General features: G+C 32.3%; 1 protein-coding gene across 1 annotated transcript in view; it reads left to right on the top strand.

The window, feature by feature from the left end:
* The window catches only part of LOC120421425 (midnolin homolog), a 33,628-nt gene that overhangs the window by 8,271 nt on the left and 6,069 nt on the right, over nt 1-19,288 (top strand). Inside the window, exons 2-3 of the mRNA XM_039584637.2 lie at nt 1,546-1,633; nt 14,874-16,274. Of these exons, the coding sequence (XP_039440571.1) occupies nt 1,546-1,633; nt 14,874-16,274 (1,489 nt within the window). The remainder of the gene's footprint in view (nt 1-1,545; nt 1,634-14,873; nt 16,275-19,288) is intronic.

Genomic DNA, 19,288 nt, shown 5'->3' with positions numbered 1-19,288 from the left:
CCTAACGAAATTAAAAAAAAATCATTTATATGTTTTTCATGTAATTTTGGCCGCTGAATCCGAATCTGCCCTCCGAATTGAGCTAATGTGTCAAAATTTTTAGTCTTATTTTGGGTTTGACTTAGAAACCCAAAATATGACTAAAAATCGATATTTTGACAATTTCTATCGAAAGAAAATTGAGCTATAACAAATGTCTGCCTGAGATGTTAGCAAACTTATCAATAAATTTATTTATTTAATTAAGTTTACCTTGTATTTTAAATTTACCAAAAGTAAGTGTTTAAATAACAAGAATTTATTGGTAAATTTACCAACAAAAATCCCTTTTTCCTGAGTTCAAGATCCCACAAAAACTTTGTCTTCACCGAAATAAAAATCAACAGAAAAAAAGAACCGTTCAAGAGTTACGCATTCGGCCCAAATTAAACCCAAAGTTGATTGTCCCATCCGCCCGACAACAGAATTCTTTGTGCAGTTCTGAAACAAACTTTGCTTAAAGTGTGTGAGTACGACGAGCGCAACGAGTATAAACATCAAAACCTCTGAACAAGCACCAGAGGAGAGGAGATCCCCTTACGATTAAAAATACCTTCGTTTACTCAGTGTTCATGCCACCTTCGCATTGATACAAACTGTTAAAAATATACATTGTTTTTTTATGTAATTTTACCAGAATTTGAGTAAGTTTAGTAGGTTACAAATAAAAAGAGGTAAATTTAAACAAAATTTTAACTTGATTTTTTTACTGTGCAACCAACAAAAAAACCGCTTACGATTTCTATGTATGGCAGTAAAGTAAATAATCCCCGCGTCGACGATGATCTTTTCTTACTTTGGTTCTTATTTTCGTCTCACTTTTGTGAACAAAAGCCGTGACGCGGCAGAATAAAACGTCTTCGTCTCACCAGAAAAAAAAAAACAACGAATTCAAACAAGAATGCACTCGAATTAAGAATCATTGGCTTTGAATTCCGTAAGTTTCAGCCCATTCTAAAGCGAAACAGCGAACTTGCCATAATGGTCGCCGCCATTATGGCACAGTGACAGCTCGGTGGCCTGGGTTGCCAAGCAACCCACTCAGAACACTTTGATGTGCAATTGTTTACAATTTTCTTGATTCTACCCGTTTAGTTTCCTCTTTGTTTATGTTTCGTGAGATTTCAGCATGTGTGTGTGATGATCGGAAACATTTCTGGGTTCTCTTCGCCGAGGCTAATGCGTTCCGGTTCGCTTTGGCGTCGCCATCATCTTTTTCTTCTTCCGACTTGTCTATGAAAACCGGCACAACAATGCCGCGGGGTTGAAAATTGGGTCTTTTGTTGTTGTTGTTGTTCTTGTTGTTTCGGGGGCTTGAATTATGTTTTCGCTTTCTGTACTGTTGTTACTTCCCTTTGTTCTCGCCTGTTTTTCTTCTTCAAATTAGCATTTTTCGGAAGTGCTATCACGTTTCATGGAAATTTTCTTTGATTTTCTAATTACGCAGGAAGTTTGATCGTTTTCTTATTCTCTTTATTCATCATCTTTTTCTTCTCCTTCTTACAGGGAACTTCACGACGGATCGCTGCGCGATAATGGTCTCATGGACGGGTCAAAGTTGATTCTGACACCGAATGTTGAGACGGGATTGTTGGTAAGTAACTTTTAGTTGAATAATATCAATTCGAGTTATTGTTAAAAAAAAGTGAAAATAAATTTAAAAAATTTATAATTATTTTGTAACATTAACAATTCTGGAGTATTTTTTGAAAAGGTCCAATCAACCAAATTTCCAGTTTTTGCTTTTTGGGTGTTTTTGAAACCGCCTTGAGTCAGGGTTATTAAAAAAAACCAAAAAGCAAAAAAAGAAAATTTGGTTTATCGGACCTTTAGAAAAACTCCGAAATTCTGCAATTCAATAGAAACTACTTTCGTAGAATTTAATAACATTTTCACATTGTTTTGAAACCACTTTGATCATTTAGGTCTTTGGGTAATTTGGGTCATTTTGGTCATTTTGGTCATTTTGGTCATTTAGGCCATTTTGTAATTTTGGGTATTTTGATCATTTTGGTCATTTTGATCATTTTGGTCATTTTGGTCATTTTGGCATTTAGGTCGTTTTGGTAATTTTGGTAATTTTGGTATTTTTTTGTCGTTTTTATCATTTGGTCATTTTGATCATTTTGTTAATTTTGGTCATTTTGGTCATTTGGTCATTTTGGTCATTTTGGTCATTTTGGTCATTTTGGTCATTTCGGTCATTTTGGTCATTTTTGTCATTTTGGTCATTTTTGTCATTTTTGTCATTTTTGTCATTTTTGTCATTTTTGTCATTTTTGTCATTTTTGTCATTTTTGTAATTTTTGTAATTTTTGTAATTTTTGTAATTTTTGTAATTTTTGTAATTTTTGTAATTTTTGTAATTTTTGTAATTTTTGTAATTTTTGTAATTTTTGTAATTTTTGTAATTTTTGTAATTTTGTAATTTTTGTAATTTTTGTAATTTTTGTAATTTTTGTAATTTTTGTAATTTTTGTAATTTTTGTAATTTTTGTAATTTTTGTAATTTTTGTAATTTTTGTAATTTTTGTAATTTTTGTAATTTTTGTAATTTTTGTAATTTTTGTAATTTTTGTAATTTTTGTAATTTTTGTAATTTTTGTAATTTTTGTAATTTTTATAATTTTTATAATTTTTATAATTTTTGTAATTTTTGTAATTTTTGTAATTTTTGTAATTTTTGTAATTTTTGTAATTTTTGTAATTTTTGTAATTTTTGTAATTTTTGTAATTTTTGTAATTTTTGTAATTTTTGTAATTTTTGTAATTTTTGTAATTTTTGTAATTTTTGTAATTTTTGTAATTTTTGTAATTTTTGTAATTTTTGTAATTTTTGTAATTTTTGTAATTTTTGTAATTTTTGTAATTTTTGTAATTTTTGTAATTTTTGTAATTTTTGTAATTTTTGTAATTTTTGTAATTTTTGTAATTTTTGTAATTTTTGTAATTTTTGTAATTTTTGTAATTTTTGTAATTTTTGTAATTTTTGTAATTTTTGTAATTTTTGTAATTTTTGTAATTTTTGTAATTTTTGTAATTTTTGTAATTTTTGTAATTTTTGTAATTTTTTTTGTAATTTTTGTAATTTTTGTAATTTTTGTAATTTTTGTAATTTTTGTAATTTTTGTAATTTTTGTAATTTTTGTAATTTTTGTAATTTTTGTAATTTTTGTAATTTTTGTAATTTTTTTTTGTAATTTTTGTAATTTTTGTAATTTTTGTAATTTTTGTAATTTTTGTAATTTTTGTAATTTTTGTAATTTTTGTAATTTTTGTAATTTTTGTAATTTTTGTAATTTTTGTAATTTTTGTAATTTTTGTAATTTTTGTAATTTTTGTAATTTTTGTAATTTTTGTAATTTTTGTAATTTTTGTAATTTTTGTAATTTTTGTAATTTTTTAATTTTTGTAATTTTTGTAATTTTTGTAATTTTTGTAATTTTTGTAACTTTTGTAATTTTTGTAATTTTTGTAATTTTTGTAATTTTTGTTATTTTTGTTATTTTTGTTATTTTTGTAATTTTTGTAATTTTTGTAATTTTTGTAATTTTTGTAATTTTTGTAATTTTTGTAATTTTTGTAATTTTTGTAATTTTTGTAATTTTTGTAATTTTTGTAATTTTTGTAATTTTTGTAATTTTTGTAATTTTTGTAATTTTTGTAATTTTTGTAATTTTTGTAATTTTTGTAATTTTTGTAATTTTTGTATTTTTTTAAATTTTAGTAATTTTAGTAATTTTTGTAATTTTTGTAATTTTTGTAATTTTTGTAATTTTTGTCATTTTTGTCATTTTTGTCATTTTTGTAATTTTTGTCATTTTTGTAATTTTTGTAATTTTTGTCATTTTTGTCATTTTTGTAATTTTTGTCATTTTTGTCATTTTTGTCATTTTTGTCATTTTTGTCATTTTTGTCATTTTTGTCATTTTTGTCATTTTTGTCATTTTTGTCATTTTTGTCATTTTTGTCATTTTTGTCATTTTTGTCATTTTTGTCATTTTTGTCATTTTTGTCATTTTTGTCATGTTTGTCATTTTTTATTACTTATTTTGTATAGCTTCACATTTAAAATTATGTTTTTTTAGTAATATTGGAAATTTTGATTATCCTTGTTATTATTGTCATTTTGCCATTTTTTGGTCATTTTAGTTTTGTTTTGCAAAATTTGTATTTTTGATCTTATTTGTATGTTTTTTCATTCCAGTAGAGCAATTCTCTACCAAAACCGGAAATGGATTTTATTTGTATTTTTTGATTTGGCTCAAACTTTGTGGGGGCCTTCCCTATGACCAAAGAAGCCATTTTGCATCATTAGTTTGTCCATATAAATTTCCATACAAATTTGGCAGCTGTTCATACAAAAATGGTACGACAAAAATCCGCAACTTTTGAGCTATAGAGAAACATGGTCAAAAAATCTGCCGCCGAGTTATGATTTTTTGAAAAACTGGTGATTTTTGGAAAAAATCGAAATTTCATACATAAAATTTTTTTGACCTCATTTTTTTATGCAAAATTGAATTTGCAATCGAAAAGTACTTTACAGATTTTTTGATAAAGGGCTCCGTTTTCAAGATATAGCCACCGAAAGTTTGATTTCAGCGAAACATTTGCAGTTTTTCGATTTTTAAAAATAGTGACCATGAGTGACCATTTCTAAAAATATTTTTTTTGAAAAGTTCAGAAAATTTGCTATAAAATTGTCTAAGAGACATTGAAGATTGGACCTCTGGTTTTTGAGATACAGCGGCTTAATGAAAAAGATACACGAAAATTGAAGTTTTCTAAGTCTCACCCAAACAGCCCACCATTTTCTAATGACGATATCTCAGCAATTAATGGTCCGATTTTCAATGTTAATACATGAAACATTCGTGAAATTTTCCGATCTTTTCGAAAAAAAATATTTTGAAAAAAATTAAATCAATATTAGCATTTTTAATGGGCATAATATTCAAAGTTTGGCCCTTTTAAAATGTTAGTCTTGATTTAATTTTTTTCAAAATATCTTTTTCGAAAAGATCGGAAAATTTCACGAATGTTTCATGTATTAACATTGAAAATCGAACCATTAATTGCTGAGATATCGTCATTAGAAAATTGTGGGCTGTTTGGGTGAGACTTAGAAAACTTCAATTTTCGTGTTTCTTTTTCTTTAAGCCGCTGTATCTCAGCAACCAGAGGTCCAATCTTCAATGTCTCTTAGACAATTTCATAGCAAATTTTCTGAACTTTTCAAAAAAAATATTTTTAGAAATGGTCACTCATGGTCACTATTTTTAAAAATTGAAAAACTGCAAATATTTTGCTGAAATCAAACTTTCGGTGGCTATATCTTGAAAACGGAGCCCTTTATCAAAAAATCTGTAAAGTACTTTTCGATTGCAAATTCAATTTTGCATAAAAAAATGAGGTCAAAAAAATTTTATGTATGAAATTTCGATTTTTTCCAAAAATCACCAGTTTTTCAAAAAATCATAACTCGGCGGCAGATTTTTTGACCATGTTTCTCTATAGCTCAAAAGTTGCGGATTTTTGTCCCCTAAAACATATCAAAAAATCTCGAAAATCAAAAAATACGTATTTTGGGAATTTGAGTTTTTGTGAAAAAAAAGTTAATAAAAAAATCGGGAAATTTTTTTTTCCGTGTACCTATTTTTTTCTAAATAGTCCTTAACAATACCTACAACTTTGCCGAAGACACCAAATTGATCAAAAAATTCCTTCAAAAGTTACAGATTTTCGAATATTTACGTACCATTTTTGTATGAACAGCTGTCAAATTTGTATGGAAATTTATATGGACAAACTAATGATGCAAAATGGCTTCTTTGGTCATAGGGAAGGCCCCCACAAAGTTTGAGCCAAATCAAAAAATAAAAATGGTCGAAATCGGCCGGTTTTGTAGAGAATTGCTCAGTAATTTTTAACAGTATTATTTTTTTATTTGTATTTTCATAAATTTTCGATAATTTTGATAATTTTGGACATTTTGGTTATTTAAAAATATATATTTTTTTTTTGAATTTTGTATTTCATGTTGTTTTTATATTTTTTTGCCATAATTTTGTATTTTAGACTTTTCGTCAATATCTGTTGAAGGCATTCAAATTCATTCTCAGAATACAGATTTTTAAATTCATTTACAGTTCTTTTATATTAATTTTGCCACAGAGCTTGTGGTGTCTTAGAAAATGAAAAACAAACGGAAAAATCTAAGTTTTTTCAAAATACTATTGAAATTTAACAGTCATTAAAATTACTTCGGATTCATAACACAACAACCGATTACAATATCTTCAATCAAATAATAAAGTTATGCATCAACTTTTAAGTAATCTTATTCGTTTTGCTTTTATTTAGAACTTTTTTTTATTTCAATAACTAAACAAATAGCTTGGAATTAAATAAAATCTACGAAAAATAATTATTTGAGTTCTATTAAAAAAAAACCAAACAAATGAAAATCAAAACTCGATTTTGAGATATTTACATACACATTCCAGATTTAATTATTTTATTTTTAGCATTTCCTATATAATTAAATTCCAAATGTTCAAACTAACCCATGAAACTTTTGAAAAACGGATCAAATGGCGAAATTATGCTATTTTTTCGTAATTGGACTCGAACCTTCGTTCAGAAAATAGCATGTAGAGTCATGATTTTTTGAGAGCCAGCAATTTGAAGTTAATTGAAAAATTTTACATAAATCCGGTAGTATCCAGTCACGACGTTCTAGCTGGATTCTAGCAGAGTTCTTACAGAGCTGTATATTCTTACAACATTCTAGCAGAAATGTTCCAGCGTTCTAGCAGGATTCTGACAGAACCAGCTCTACTAGAATATTTTGTGTCTAGGTATTTGGAGTTTTCAACTGGTTTCTCTGTCACTCAAGGGGCTCGACAATCGTGATTCGCCTATCAACTTTGATTACAGTTTATCCAAATCCCGTTCCTTCGAAACCTAGTCGAAACTTTTCCCCGTAAATGTGCCACCGTTATCGATTCCACTATTTTGCTCCCCTCTCCATCGTGCCACGAATTGTTTAGTAGAAACTTTTCCTCCCTCTTCCCTTTTTTTTCCTCTTGTCCAAATTCCGCACATTTATGATTTAATTGTCAAAATAACAAAAAAAAAAAAAAAATGAAATGAAAACTAAACCACGCGATTCGCACCGCCGCCGCCGAGGGGAATTCCACCCGTTATCAAACCAACCGGTATCTACGCATCTTTGGACTACTTTTCCACCTTCTCCTTCTCCGGTGTTTCGCACACTCTCTTTTATCTTCTTTTCTTTCTTTTCGTCTAACACACTTTTGCAGACGCTCGTCGATCTTGGGCTACCGGCGCGGCAGCGTGTTTACAAATTACCGTTACGAAAGAGAGAAACGCAAAAAGTAACGCAAAAATGAGTAATAAAAATTGGGACCACGCCGCCGCCGGCGCAGCTTCCTGTCTGGTTTGATGATTGTCTCTTTTTTCTTTTTATTTCTGTTTTATTACTTTTGTTATCGCTAAATTTCTCAGACATTAATGTTATCTTTGCCAAAACTTACCTCGGTTTATATTTTCACTCAATTTTTGTTCAAAACCTTCAAATCCACCTCTCAATCTCCCTCGCAAGGCCTACTCGATTCTTGAACAGAAGATGTGTAACCTTATCTGCTGCCTACAGCACAAACTCTCGACGACCTAAACACACACACGAAGGGTCGGGACTTCACGTGTCACGAAGATAATGACGCGCGCCCGGTTGCTGCGATGGCGTCTCGGAGGAGGCAACAGCACACACAGTCGTCATCCACCACCACCACCACCACCCACTTTGACACTGGTGATGCACGCGACGCTGCTGCTGTGTTTGAGCGAGCAACTTGTACAACAACATCGATCTGCCAAACGCTTACGTCACTCGTGTGGCGGTGGGAAATGAAGATGTTCGGTCTTGATTTTGGTGAAAAAATAAAACAAACAAAAAATTCTGCTTGAAAATTCAGTTTTTACGTTACAAAATAGAAAGACGCCTTTTAAATCCAATCAAATGTTTATGAAACAATGAAGAAAACAATATTATTTTATTTTAGACCAAATATTGCACTTCAAAAATGTTTAGTTAACGTACCAGAGAAACAGATCGGTAAATTGAAAATATTTGGGAAGAAGTATTGCCTTTATAGAGTAAAAAAAATGCCAAACATTTAAATTAAACTTGTAGTATTGTATTGTAAACCATCAAGAATACATTTTATACCGTTTATTTCTAATCAAATTGAAAATTTTTAGGTTTTTTAACAAATTTTAAATTTTGGGATCACAAATTGGAAATAGACAATATAATCATATTTAAGCTCAACGACCCAAGATTATCTGAAGTGAAATTTATCCGAGCACTTCGGATAGTTGAAATTACAGTCGACTCTCTGGTTGTCGATCGTCTCGATATAAATATTGCCCCATTTATCGATGAATTCTTCAATCCCTTCAAGCTGCATACTTCAATTCTCGTCATTTTTTGATATTTTGCTCTTGCTTGAAGGATCACTTCCTCGATTGTCCCTTGGATTCTTTTTGTTTAGAGATCTCTTCAGGTTGTTAATATTTTTACTTTCTCATGGCTTGCATACACATTTTTGCTTGCGAAACAAAGCTTTGAAGGATATTTGACATTTGTTTGTTTTTGTTTGCTGGACGTTGCCATGATTCTCTCCCATGACGAGGATAATTCTCTTTTTCGATGGTCCCTCGAATATTGACAACCGGAGAGTAGACTGTAATATAAAAAGAGGCAAAAACACAATCAAGTCACGAATTTTAATCCTCTTTAAAATTTTAATTGAAAATTATTAAATTTCACAATTTTTTTGTTTATGTTTATCAGCAATGATTATGATTGGTCAATTTGGTAATTTCGGTCATTTTGGTCATTTAAGTCACTTTGGTAATTTTGGTAATTTAGGTAATTTTGGTAATTTAAGTCTTTGTTGTCATTTTGTATTACTTATTTTGAATTGCTTCACGTTTAAAATAAAAGGATTTTAGTAATATTGGAAATTTTGATAATTCTTGTTATTGTTGTCATTTTACCATTTTTTTTTGCAAAATTTGTATTTTTGGTCAAATTTGTTTTTTTTACATTCCTGTCATTTTTAAAAAGTTTTAATATTCGTTTTTGTAATTTTTATTTGTTTTTTTTTTAAATAAATTTTCGTTCATTTTGTTAATTATGGTCATTTGGTTATTTAATTTTTTTTTAAATTTTTAGAAAATGAAACAAACGGAAAAATCTCAGTTTTTTCAAAATATTATTGAAATTTAACAGTTATTGAATGAAACGTCGGATTCTTAACAGAACAATCGATTACAATATCTTCAATCTAATAATGAAGTTATGCATCAACTTTGACGTAAACTTATTCGTTTAGGTTTTATTTTGAACTTTTTTTTTTCAATAATTAAACATATAACTTTGAATTAAAAAAAAAATCTACAAAAAATATTATTTAGGTTTTATCTAAACAAATCAAACACATCAAAAGCAATACTTGATTTTGAGAAATTTCCTTAATCATTTTAGATTTAATTATTTTTTTTTTGTATTTCCTATATATTTTTTTTATTGTATTTTTTGAAAAAGTTTATGTCGCCCTCCTTCAAAGTTGCCCTTAATAATCAGGGAGCAAAAAAATAATATTTTTTTCGAAAAACTTCAAAATTTTTATGAAATTTAAAGTTTAATCAACTGAAAACCAGTTAAAATGCATTTTCCTGCGTTTATAATCATATTTAGCATGTTTGAACTCCTTTGAATTTTTTTTTAAAATTTTCATAAAATATCAATAAATGAAGTTCGACGAAAAGTTTTTTTTATCGTGAAAAAAATGCCATCGATGCCTCGATATTTTGATAACAAATGATTGGAAAGCAACTGGACGCGTGTAAAATGCATTTTTTGCAATTCCCTCGTGAAACTACTTACTTTTCCTGTCATTCTTGAACGACGAAATAGCCTACTTTTCTGTATCAAAAATAACAGAATCGAATAGCAACACTTTTCGAAATAAATGCTGAAAAGTTCTACTTTTCAGCACTGAAATGGGTGCTGAAAAGTTGACCTTTTCAGCACTTGTTTCGAAAAGTAACACTTTTCAACATTTTTTTGATTTAAACGATTTATTGACAAAATACAAGAAAATTTGACTTAAAATTTCACTCAATGGGTGTTTTTCGGAATTGCAAAAAATTTTGTATGGAACTCGTTGCAAAACTTGATTTTTTCAGCACTCGACGTATTTACCCAACTCGGTGAACCTCGTTGGATAAATGTACGACTCGTGCTGAAAAAATCCTCTTTTTGCAACTTGTTGCATAAACTACTATTAAAACACTTTTTTCATCCAAATGTTGAAACCTGGGCTTGTAATTTCAAATTTAATATATTTTTTAAACTCCCGTTTCAACCCGTTATCACGCGGGGGTAAAAGCACCTGCTCACACATGTCCACTGCGCCACAGTTCAACGCCAGTACAACCGTTTAGAACCGTTTTCCCTCCAAGCCGCCCACTTGCAATAGCCAAACGCATCATCGTTGCCGTGTTCACGTTGAATAGCCCGAGGGCCTGTTCTGCGTCATGCGTACCATGCGCAGGGAAGAAGCAAAAAAACACTAAAATTGCTGGAACTGCCGGTCTAAAGAGCCATTTCGCCTCCACTTTGTACGCGATGACCAGTGTGGCGTGCTCTCCGTGACCGGGTTCCCCCGGGTGGGTGTGAGGAATAGTGGGATAGTTGCTGGACATTTTGAGAAATCTTAGAAAAAAAATCAAATCTTGGCAAATATCTCGCAACCTGATGAACGGATTTATGCCGAATTTGTTCCATTTGGTCCGGATTGGGATCTCATAAGTCCCTATAGAAAATTATTAAATTTAGTAATCTGCTCCAAAAGTTATACACAAAAACAAATTTTGATAAATGGAGAAAAATTAATGATTTTTTGAACCGGCTTTTTGCATATATTCAGGCGTAATCAAGTGCAAAAAGGAAGCTTCTGTAACAGATTTTGTTAGAAAAGACACTTCTCTCCCATAGTCCACTCCCAAGCTAGTACTATCTACAGGATGACCAACCAACCGCACAGTCTCACTATACCTCTCACTAAATATCGGTTGTTGGCAACTCACTTACTCAGTAGCAGCACTGCTCACTTGAAACTCTCAAAACCAAACCAAGCCGAACCGTTCATTTTACTGGTGGTGGTTCCTGAGAGCCGGCCCACGACGACTTTAACCGTACCGATTACGGATTCCAAGCCGATCGAAGGGGGAGGAGGGTAAATGTTTAAAACGGGCTCACAGCAGCGGATTTTTATAGATTGGCGTAACTTGTTGAGAAATTATAATATTTTATAAAATTTAACTTATCGATTTGATTATAAAACTTACCTAAATCACTTTACAAACAAATTCATGAAATTTTATCAAATTTCATAGAAATTCAATAGCGCTCTGTCAACTCTCCACATCTGAAACCAAACAAACTGTGTGTGTGACCAGGCCCCGCCAAACGAGAACGCAAAACAGCTAGGGAACCCAGAAACCTGAGTAGTTTCAGCCAGAGGGAGGTGCAGAATCAGCAGTAAAAACTATGTGCCGAGCTTGCAACCGTAGTAAAGCGGTATGGACGCTACTGAGTTGCAATCAAGTTTCGCTGGTATTGTTCTTATACTGCAGTAGAACTGGGAATTTCACACTCCAAGATATATTCATAAAAGTGGATAATGGAAAGGCAAAGCATTGTCATTTAATTATTAATAATAAAATTGACAACAAAAAATAAATAAATAATAAAGCAAGTTCACATAAGATGAAGCCACTTTTCTCAAAGTAATGAGTAAAATTGTGATAGAAAATTGTGAGCAATTCCAACTCAAATCAGGAATTTTGCTGGTACTTTTGTACCCGACCCTCTCCGATTTCAATGAAACTTTGTAGACATGTTATCCTACGCTTATATAAGCCATTTTTGTGTATATGGAGCCAGTTGCACTCGATAATGACATTTGAGAAGGGCGTAAGTTATTTAAATATTTTTGTATTTTGTAAATTAAATATTGCTGTATCTCTAAGCCGTTTCATCGTATCAAAAAGTGAACAAAGACAAACTTGTAGGAAATTAGACGAGCTTTTTGAAAAAAATACACTGAAAGAAAAATATACGCCAATTCTATAAGATTTTTCAGCTTAAAAGTAAAAAAAAATATTCTATTTTCAGTTATGAGCAATATAATTATGCTTATATCTGTAAGCCCCTACATCCAATTGAAATGTGGTCAAAGACAAACTTATGGGAAATTAGACGAGCTTTCCGGTAAAAATATTTACGAGACTGAAAAGTCAAGTCTGTCATATAGAAATTGCCAAAAACCACTAAAAAACCTATTTTTTCAACATTTTTATTTTTAAATCCGCTGTATCTTCACAAGGATTGGACATAGGACAATGGTCAATATGGAGAACTTAATGAAAAATTGTCTGGGGAATCGATTCCCGCTATCGATTTTTGAAAATTTAGACGTAAAGACCACTTTTCGAAAAAAAACAGTTTAAGTAAATGATTTTTGTATTTTTTTTAGGAGAGATATACCATCCTGCATTTTTCGTGAGTCTTTTTGTTACATTTTAGGCTATTTTTACAAAAATATTGAACGCAAAAAATTGTGACATCACCTTCAAATTTAACCTTTAAACTTAAAAATTGAAAAATCTAATAGAATTGGCGTTTATTTTTCTTTCAGTGTATTTTTTTCAAAAAGCTCGTCTAATTTCCTACAAGTTTGTCTTTGACCACTTTTTGATACGATGCAACGGCTTCGAGATACAGCAATATTTAAATTACGAAATACCAAAATATTCAAAACACTTACGCCCTTCTCAAATGTCATTATCGAGTGAAACTGGCTCCATATACACAAAAATGGCTTATATATGCCTAGGATAACATGTCTACAAAGTTTAATTGAAATCGGAGAGGGTCGGGTACAAAAGTACAAAAAAAATCCTGATTTGAGGTGGAATTGCTCGTGTAGTTTTATTTTTTTGCACATAAAATCATCACAAATTAAATACAGTGCAGACTCGATTATCCGAAGGCTTTGGAAAAATTTCACATGGGATAATCGAATCACGATTTTTTTTATTATTTCTCTGTCTTTTTTTCTGATTGACGAGCTTAAGTATGACCAATAAGCTACTCTAAAGTGATTTATAATTTTTTAAATACAAGTTTGCGGCCAAAATTGATGTTGAATAAACCAAAATATTTATTTATTCTGCGTTAAAACCAATTAACTTTATTTCAAAAGAAATTATAATAATTAAATGAGCTTTTTATTTATTCAAAAACAAAAACATAGTCTTTTCAATAAATCTACCTTACTTTTTTATACTGAGAGTGACGAGTTCTTTGAACATTTGTGGAATCTTTGCATTGAATTTATATGAATTGAAAAAAAAAACCGTTTGCCCTTAGAAATTATCAGATAGTTTTAATTCTAAAATGACAATCATTTATATATAAACGTACCAATTGTATTACAAATCTTACCTATAGCACATATTTCTTTCAGCACAGACTGAATACTCATTCAAGCGCTACTTTTAGGATTCATGTTTTATGTTTGTATGTTTTAATCAGAGCTGTGGAATCGGGTTTATAAAAATTCAAATTACAAGCCTTATTTTTAAAATTTTAAATCCAAAAGTATCACAAAATGCTTTATAACACCGATCTTTCCCAACCGTCAATAGAAGTGTAATAATTCGTTCAATTTACAATAATATTTATTTTTCTCAAGTTTCGCTTCATTTTCCAATATTTAGTCCAAAATAAAAAAAAAATATAAAAAGTCATAAATACCGCATTTGATTCAAAATGAAGTTATAAATGTTTAACAATGTGTTATAAATAGTTTAAATCGATTGTACATGTTTTTTTAACGGAAATTTAAATTTTTGTTCCATTATACTTGAAATAAAATAAAATATTCATAATCTATATAATCTATAAATTTGATTTCGAAACCGCATTTTGGACACAATCATTTAGCTAATGAAGACGTCGAAAGTTTTTTTTTTATTCCAAGCAATATACTATTGTATTTTGTTGTTTTCTATGGCGAATTAATATGTCCCGATCTGCTAATAATTCACCTACTAACCTAATCTAATCTAATCGAACATAAGCGCAGCCAGTCCGAACAAAGCCTCCTGGAGGAACTTACGGTTTTATTACGCCCAGAGTCCTTTCTTGTCAACATCAATAATTGCAGATCATCCGAGTAACCCCCTAAAATGTATAGCAAAAATAAAAGCGGCCAGGCCTACTGTGTTGCATTAACCGCAGAGATAGATCCTGTGAACAGAGCTTCACATAATCAACAGGGGAGGAAGGATGCGTGGACATACCGTACCAAACGCTACGAATCAGTTAGGTGTGGTGTTTTAGTGAAAATTGGCGAAACATTACATTTTTTGGGGGGTGTGGAGTTGGGGAAATTGAGGTTGGAGAATGGGAAAGTGGGGATGGGTTAGTAGGGTTATTTGATTTATAATATTGTAATATAGGAGAATATAATATATAGTAAAGCCTTGTGAATTGATCCGTCTAAAAAGTTCTCCAAATCTCTTAGTTGTATTTGTTACAGCTTGGTGTAGAACTTTTAAATAATAACTCATTATGATTTTTGGAGAATGAAACGTCATCTATTTTAATCAAATTTTATTAGGTCATGGAAATCTAATCCAATCCTCCATCTCTTTTCCTTCCTCAGGCCCAGCGCGCCGAAAACACGGTCATGCAGGCGCTGGAATCCCTCAACGACAACCAGGTCAACGACTTCCTGAGCGGCAAGTCCCCGCTCAATCTGAGCGTCCGCCTCGGCGACCACATGATGCTGATCCAGCTTCAGCTGAGCACCCTGAATCCGTCGTCCGCCAGCGGGAGTCGGTCCAAGACGCACAAAAGCCGAACGGCCATTACGGCGGGCGGGTCGTCCAGTTCCGCGGCGGGCAGTTCCGGATCTTCCGGGGTTGCGAGCGGCTCCCGAAGAACCGCCGGCAGCATTCCGATTGGATTCAGGAGGGTGGCTGAAAGTCGGAGTTTGGTGGAACGGGTCGGCGAGAGTCAAACGTTGACGAGGCAGGACATCGAGAACATCCACAGCATCGTGAAGAACCTGGCCGAGAGTGATAACCCGACGGTGGCCAGCGTGGTTGAGAGCGAGGTGTCCGGTGAGCAGTCCCCGATCAAGTCACTGTCGAACCTGGTGTCCAGTTCGATCAACACGAACAACAACGCGGAACTAACCTGTACGGATCCGATCAGCGCCAACCTGACCTCGTGTCTGTGCAAACGACTAGACTCCAACGACAACCACTCGTGCGAGTCCAACTGCCGCGCCGCCCCGGAACCTCAACCTTCAACCTCCTCCTCCTCGTCAACCCTGCACCGAACCGCACAAAACCCGATCGCCCGCCACAAGTCCAAGCTTCAAACGCTAAAGAAGCACATCAGCTTCGAAAGCAGCAGCAGCAGCGCGGTCACGCGGATAGAACCGGACCAGGTCCACCCGGTGTCCGCGCCCAGCTCGCCCCAACCCGGCCCCAGCCGCGTCCTCGACCCCAACTCCGTCGTCGAGAACCCCGCCCTGGCGGAAGCGTCCCGCAACCTGACGCAAACGCTGCGCAAACTCTCCAAGCGCGTCTTCACCAGCAGCTCCGGCAGCAGCAAGACCTCCTCCGACGCCCAAACGTCCGCGGCGCAAGCAGCCCAAGACGCGGCGTCGGCGGCGGCAGCCGCCCGCAATTCTGCCGTCAACTCCGGTGCCGTCATCGAGTCGATGAAGCACCACGGCAAGGGCATCTACTCGGGGACGTTCTCCGGCACGCTGAACCCCGCCCTGCAGGACAAGTTTGGCCGGCCCAAGCGCGACATCTCCACCATCATTCACATCCTGAACGACCTGCTGAGTGCGGCGCCGCAGTGTGCGCGGTCTGGGACGAAGATCTACTTTGAGCCGTCGTCGACGGCGGCGGCCGGTGGGACTAGTGGGACGCAGGGCGGAAGTGGAAGTGGGAGCGGGTCGGCGGGGCAGGGAAGTAGTGGAAGTGGAGGAGCGGCGACGTTTACGACGCCGGTGGCCGCGCCGAGTCCGAGGCTGGTGTCGCGATGTGTGAGTAGAATTGTTTTGCAGTTTTTAGAAATCGATAAAAGGACAGGGTGGCTACTCTCTCAAGCTTTTTTTTTTTAATTTCTTATGCTTTCAATTTTTTTCTGATCTTCAAAACACAAATATTTTCGTAAATCGTGAACAAAGTATTGAAAACTCTTTTTATAACACAGGGTGGCCATTTAATTTCGATTTTCTGAATTTTCTATTTGTATTCTTTTAAATTGGCTGAAATGTTGTAATTACTTTTCTTTGACAAAAAAAGCTATTTTGCATAACTAATTTTTCCATATACAAATATACACATAATTTTGAACGTCCTCACAAAAATGCTATGAAATATTTAAAAAAGTATTTTTTCTGATTGAATTCGTATCTCTGGCAAAATTATTGAATAGGAAGAATTTTAAATAAAAATATAACAGTCGTAAAAAATTACTCATTTTTTTGAATTCATCGCATGCAAGCGTAATTTTGCAAAATTATATTTTTTAATGTTTTTGATTAGACCAGTCCGTTTCAATATAAATTTTTATCCCTCGGCTCTGGTCGAGTTTTAAGAGATGGCAAAAAAATAAATAAGAAACTTTATTTCAAGTCAAATTTAAATTTATTTCTTTAAAAATATTACAAATTAATGATTTTTCTTTATGTTTAAATTCTAGCTACAATCTGTGGGCAATTCACAATGTATTCGAAATAGTAATAACAATTGATTTTACTGTTTTTCCTTGAAAATATGTTTTTTTGCAATAATTTTTTTTTGTTCCCTGATTTTTTATGATTTGAATTTTTAAGGGAGTAGGGACAAAATTTTTAAATAAAATTTGCAAAATGGTGAAAAATCATTTTGCCTTGCAGCACATTTTAAATAAATTGTTAGTTAACGTAAACGCAACTAAAGTTAATTTAAAACTCATTTTTAGCTTTATTTTTAGCAGCAAACATATCAAATTTCAAACAAACAAGAACTCCATGTTTGATGTCCATTTAAAAGTGATGGTTAGTATGAAAAGTGAAAATAAGTTGACTTAATCAAAAATATATTTAATGTGTGAAATTTCAAAAGATTTTCTATAACTCAATATTTTTTCGAAAAACTTTGAACTCGAAAAAAACTACTCTTAAGGCCGATGCAAATATTTTTCTATGTTTTTGTTCCTCTCTGGCTCTGGTCGAGTTTTTGCGAAAAATAAATCTTTTTGCGGTTTTGTACATTGAAAATTCACTAAAATTGAAAACATTGTTGAATAAACTCAAACATGCTAAAAATGATTCTAAACGCAGAAAAAAAGCATTTTTAATTGATTTTAGTTGATTGCACTTACATTTTTATTGAAAATTTGAACTTAAAAAAAGTTATTTTGCCCCCTGTTTTTTCGGGTTGACTTCAAATAAAATTTGCGCTTCAAAAATGAACTCTCCATCTTAATTTAAAAAAAATGCCTGCAAATTAAAATAAAAACAAACCGTAATCTGGGGTGAATCGGGACTACAGTCTGAATAGGGACATCAGTTTTTAGAGCACTTAAAGCTTTTAAATTTGAAAATGGATATATACATTTTATTGCCCTGAGTCTGTTCTAACCGAAACCAACCAGAAAAATCAAAATATTGTGCTCCAACATGGTTAAAACTGCTGTCCCAATTCACCCCATGTGTCCCGATTGACCCCAGTTTATGGTAACATTTTATAGCAATTTCTAAACAATAATTTAACGATTTTGTTTGTCTTGTTTAAAAAATATTAAATTTATATTAAAATTGAAATGAATTTAAAAGTAAAAGTAATGAATGTATTCGGTTTCAAGTTATGTTTTCTTAATGAATAAAAGATGTAAGATTTGATAAATTATACCGATATTTTTTCAATTTTTGTATGCGTATTTTTTCAAAATTTGGTTTTTTGTGGGAAAACTGGTAGTTTATTGAACAAACATTTTGAAATTCAGAAACCGAAAATTCAAAATACCATGGAATACAAAAAAAGAAAAAAATCTAAAACCAAGATAAAGAAGTTTGTTGATTTGAAATATAAATATTCCGAATAATTTGTTTTGCTTTAACATTTTTTCTGGCGAGTAAAATTTCCGAGGTGGCCCCTTTTCATAAACTATTCATTGATTTGTTTTTGATTTTTAAACAAATTTTGATAATTTAGACCGCTTGGGAAGACCTGACAAACATAATATTAAAATAGATTTATAAATATTTTGTAACATTTCCCATAACGAAAATGACTTGCTTAGCATTTTAAAATTCGTATTTTCTTTGAAACTTCACAAAATTTTGTATTATGTTAATCTGCATGTGATTTTTTTTGCAGGATTTCAAAAATATTGTTTTTCAATTCAGTTCAAATAATCAACTCAAAATTTCGTGTTTCCAATAACCTTAAAAGTTTTTTTAAGTTTGTTTTAACCAACTTTTATTACAAAAATAAAACAAATAGTTTTGTTGTACAGTCGACTCTCTGGCTGTCGATCTTCTCAATATCAATATTGTTCCATCCATCGATGAATTCTTCAGTCCCTTAAATCTGCATACTTCAATTATCTTCATTCCTCGATATTTTCTCTTGCTTGAAGGATCTCTTCCTCGACGGTCCCTTGGATTCTGTTTTTTTTTTTAATCTCTTCTGGTTGTCAATAATTTCACTTTCTCATGGCTTGCATAGATATTTTTCTTAGTGAAACGAAGCTTTGAAGGGTGTTTGACATTAGTTTGTTTTTGTTTGATGGATGTTGCCATGATTCTCTCCCATAGCTGGGTATCAAGAAAAAAAAAATTTCAATCGAGTCTTTATTTTGCATCGTTCTGTAAACTGATGATTCTCTTCCTCGACGGTCCCTTGGATATTGAGAACCAGAGAGTCGACTGTAATTGAATATTTTCAAAATTCATCATCAAATTTGTTGGTCTTTTTGCCTTCCTCACCTTACTGAGGAAAGGCTATAAAATCACTCGAAAACTGAACTTCTTAATTTGACCTCGTAGACCCACCTTCACGTATACCT

This window comes from Culex pipiens, chromosome 1 (genome assembly GCF_016801865.2).
Source record: "Culex pipiens pallens isolate TS chromosome 1, TS_CPP_V2, whole genome shotgun sequence".
NCBI lineage: Eukaryota > Metazoa > Arthropoda > Insecta > Diptera > Culicidae > Culex > Culex pipiens.
Note: the sequence above shows the minus strand (reverse complement) of the source record. Positions and strands in the feature narration are given on the sequence as shown.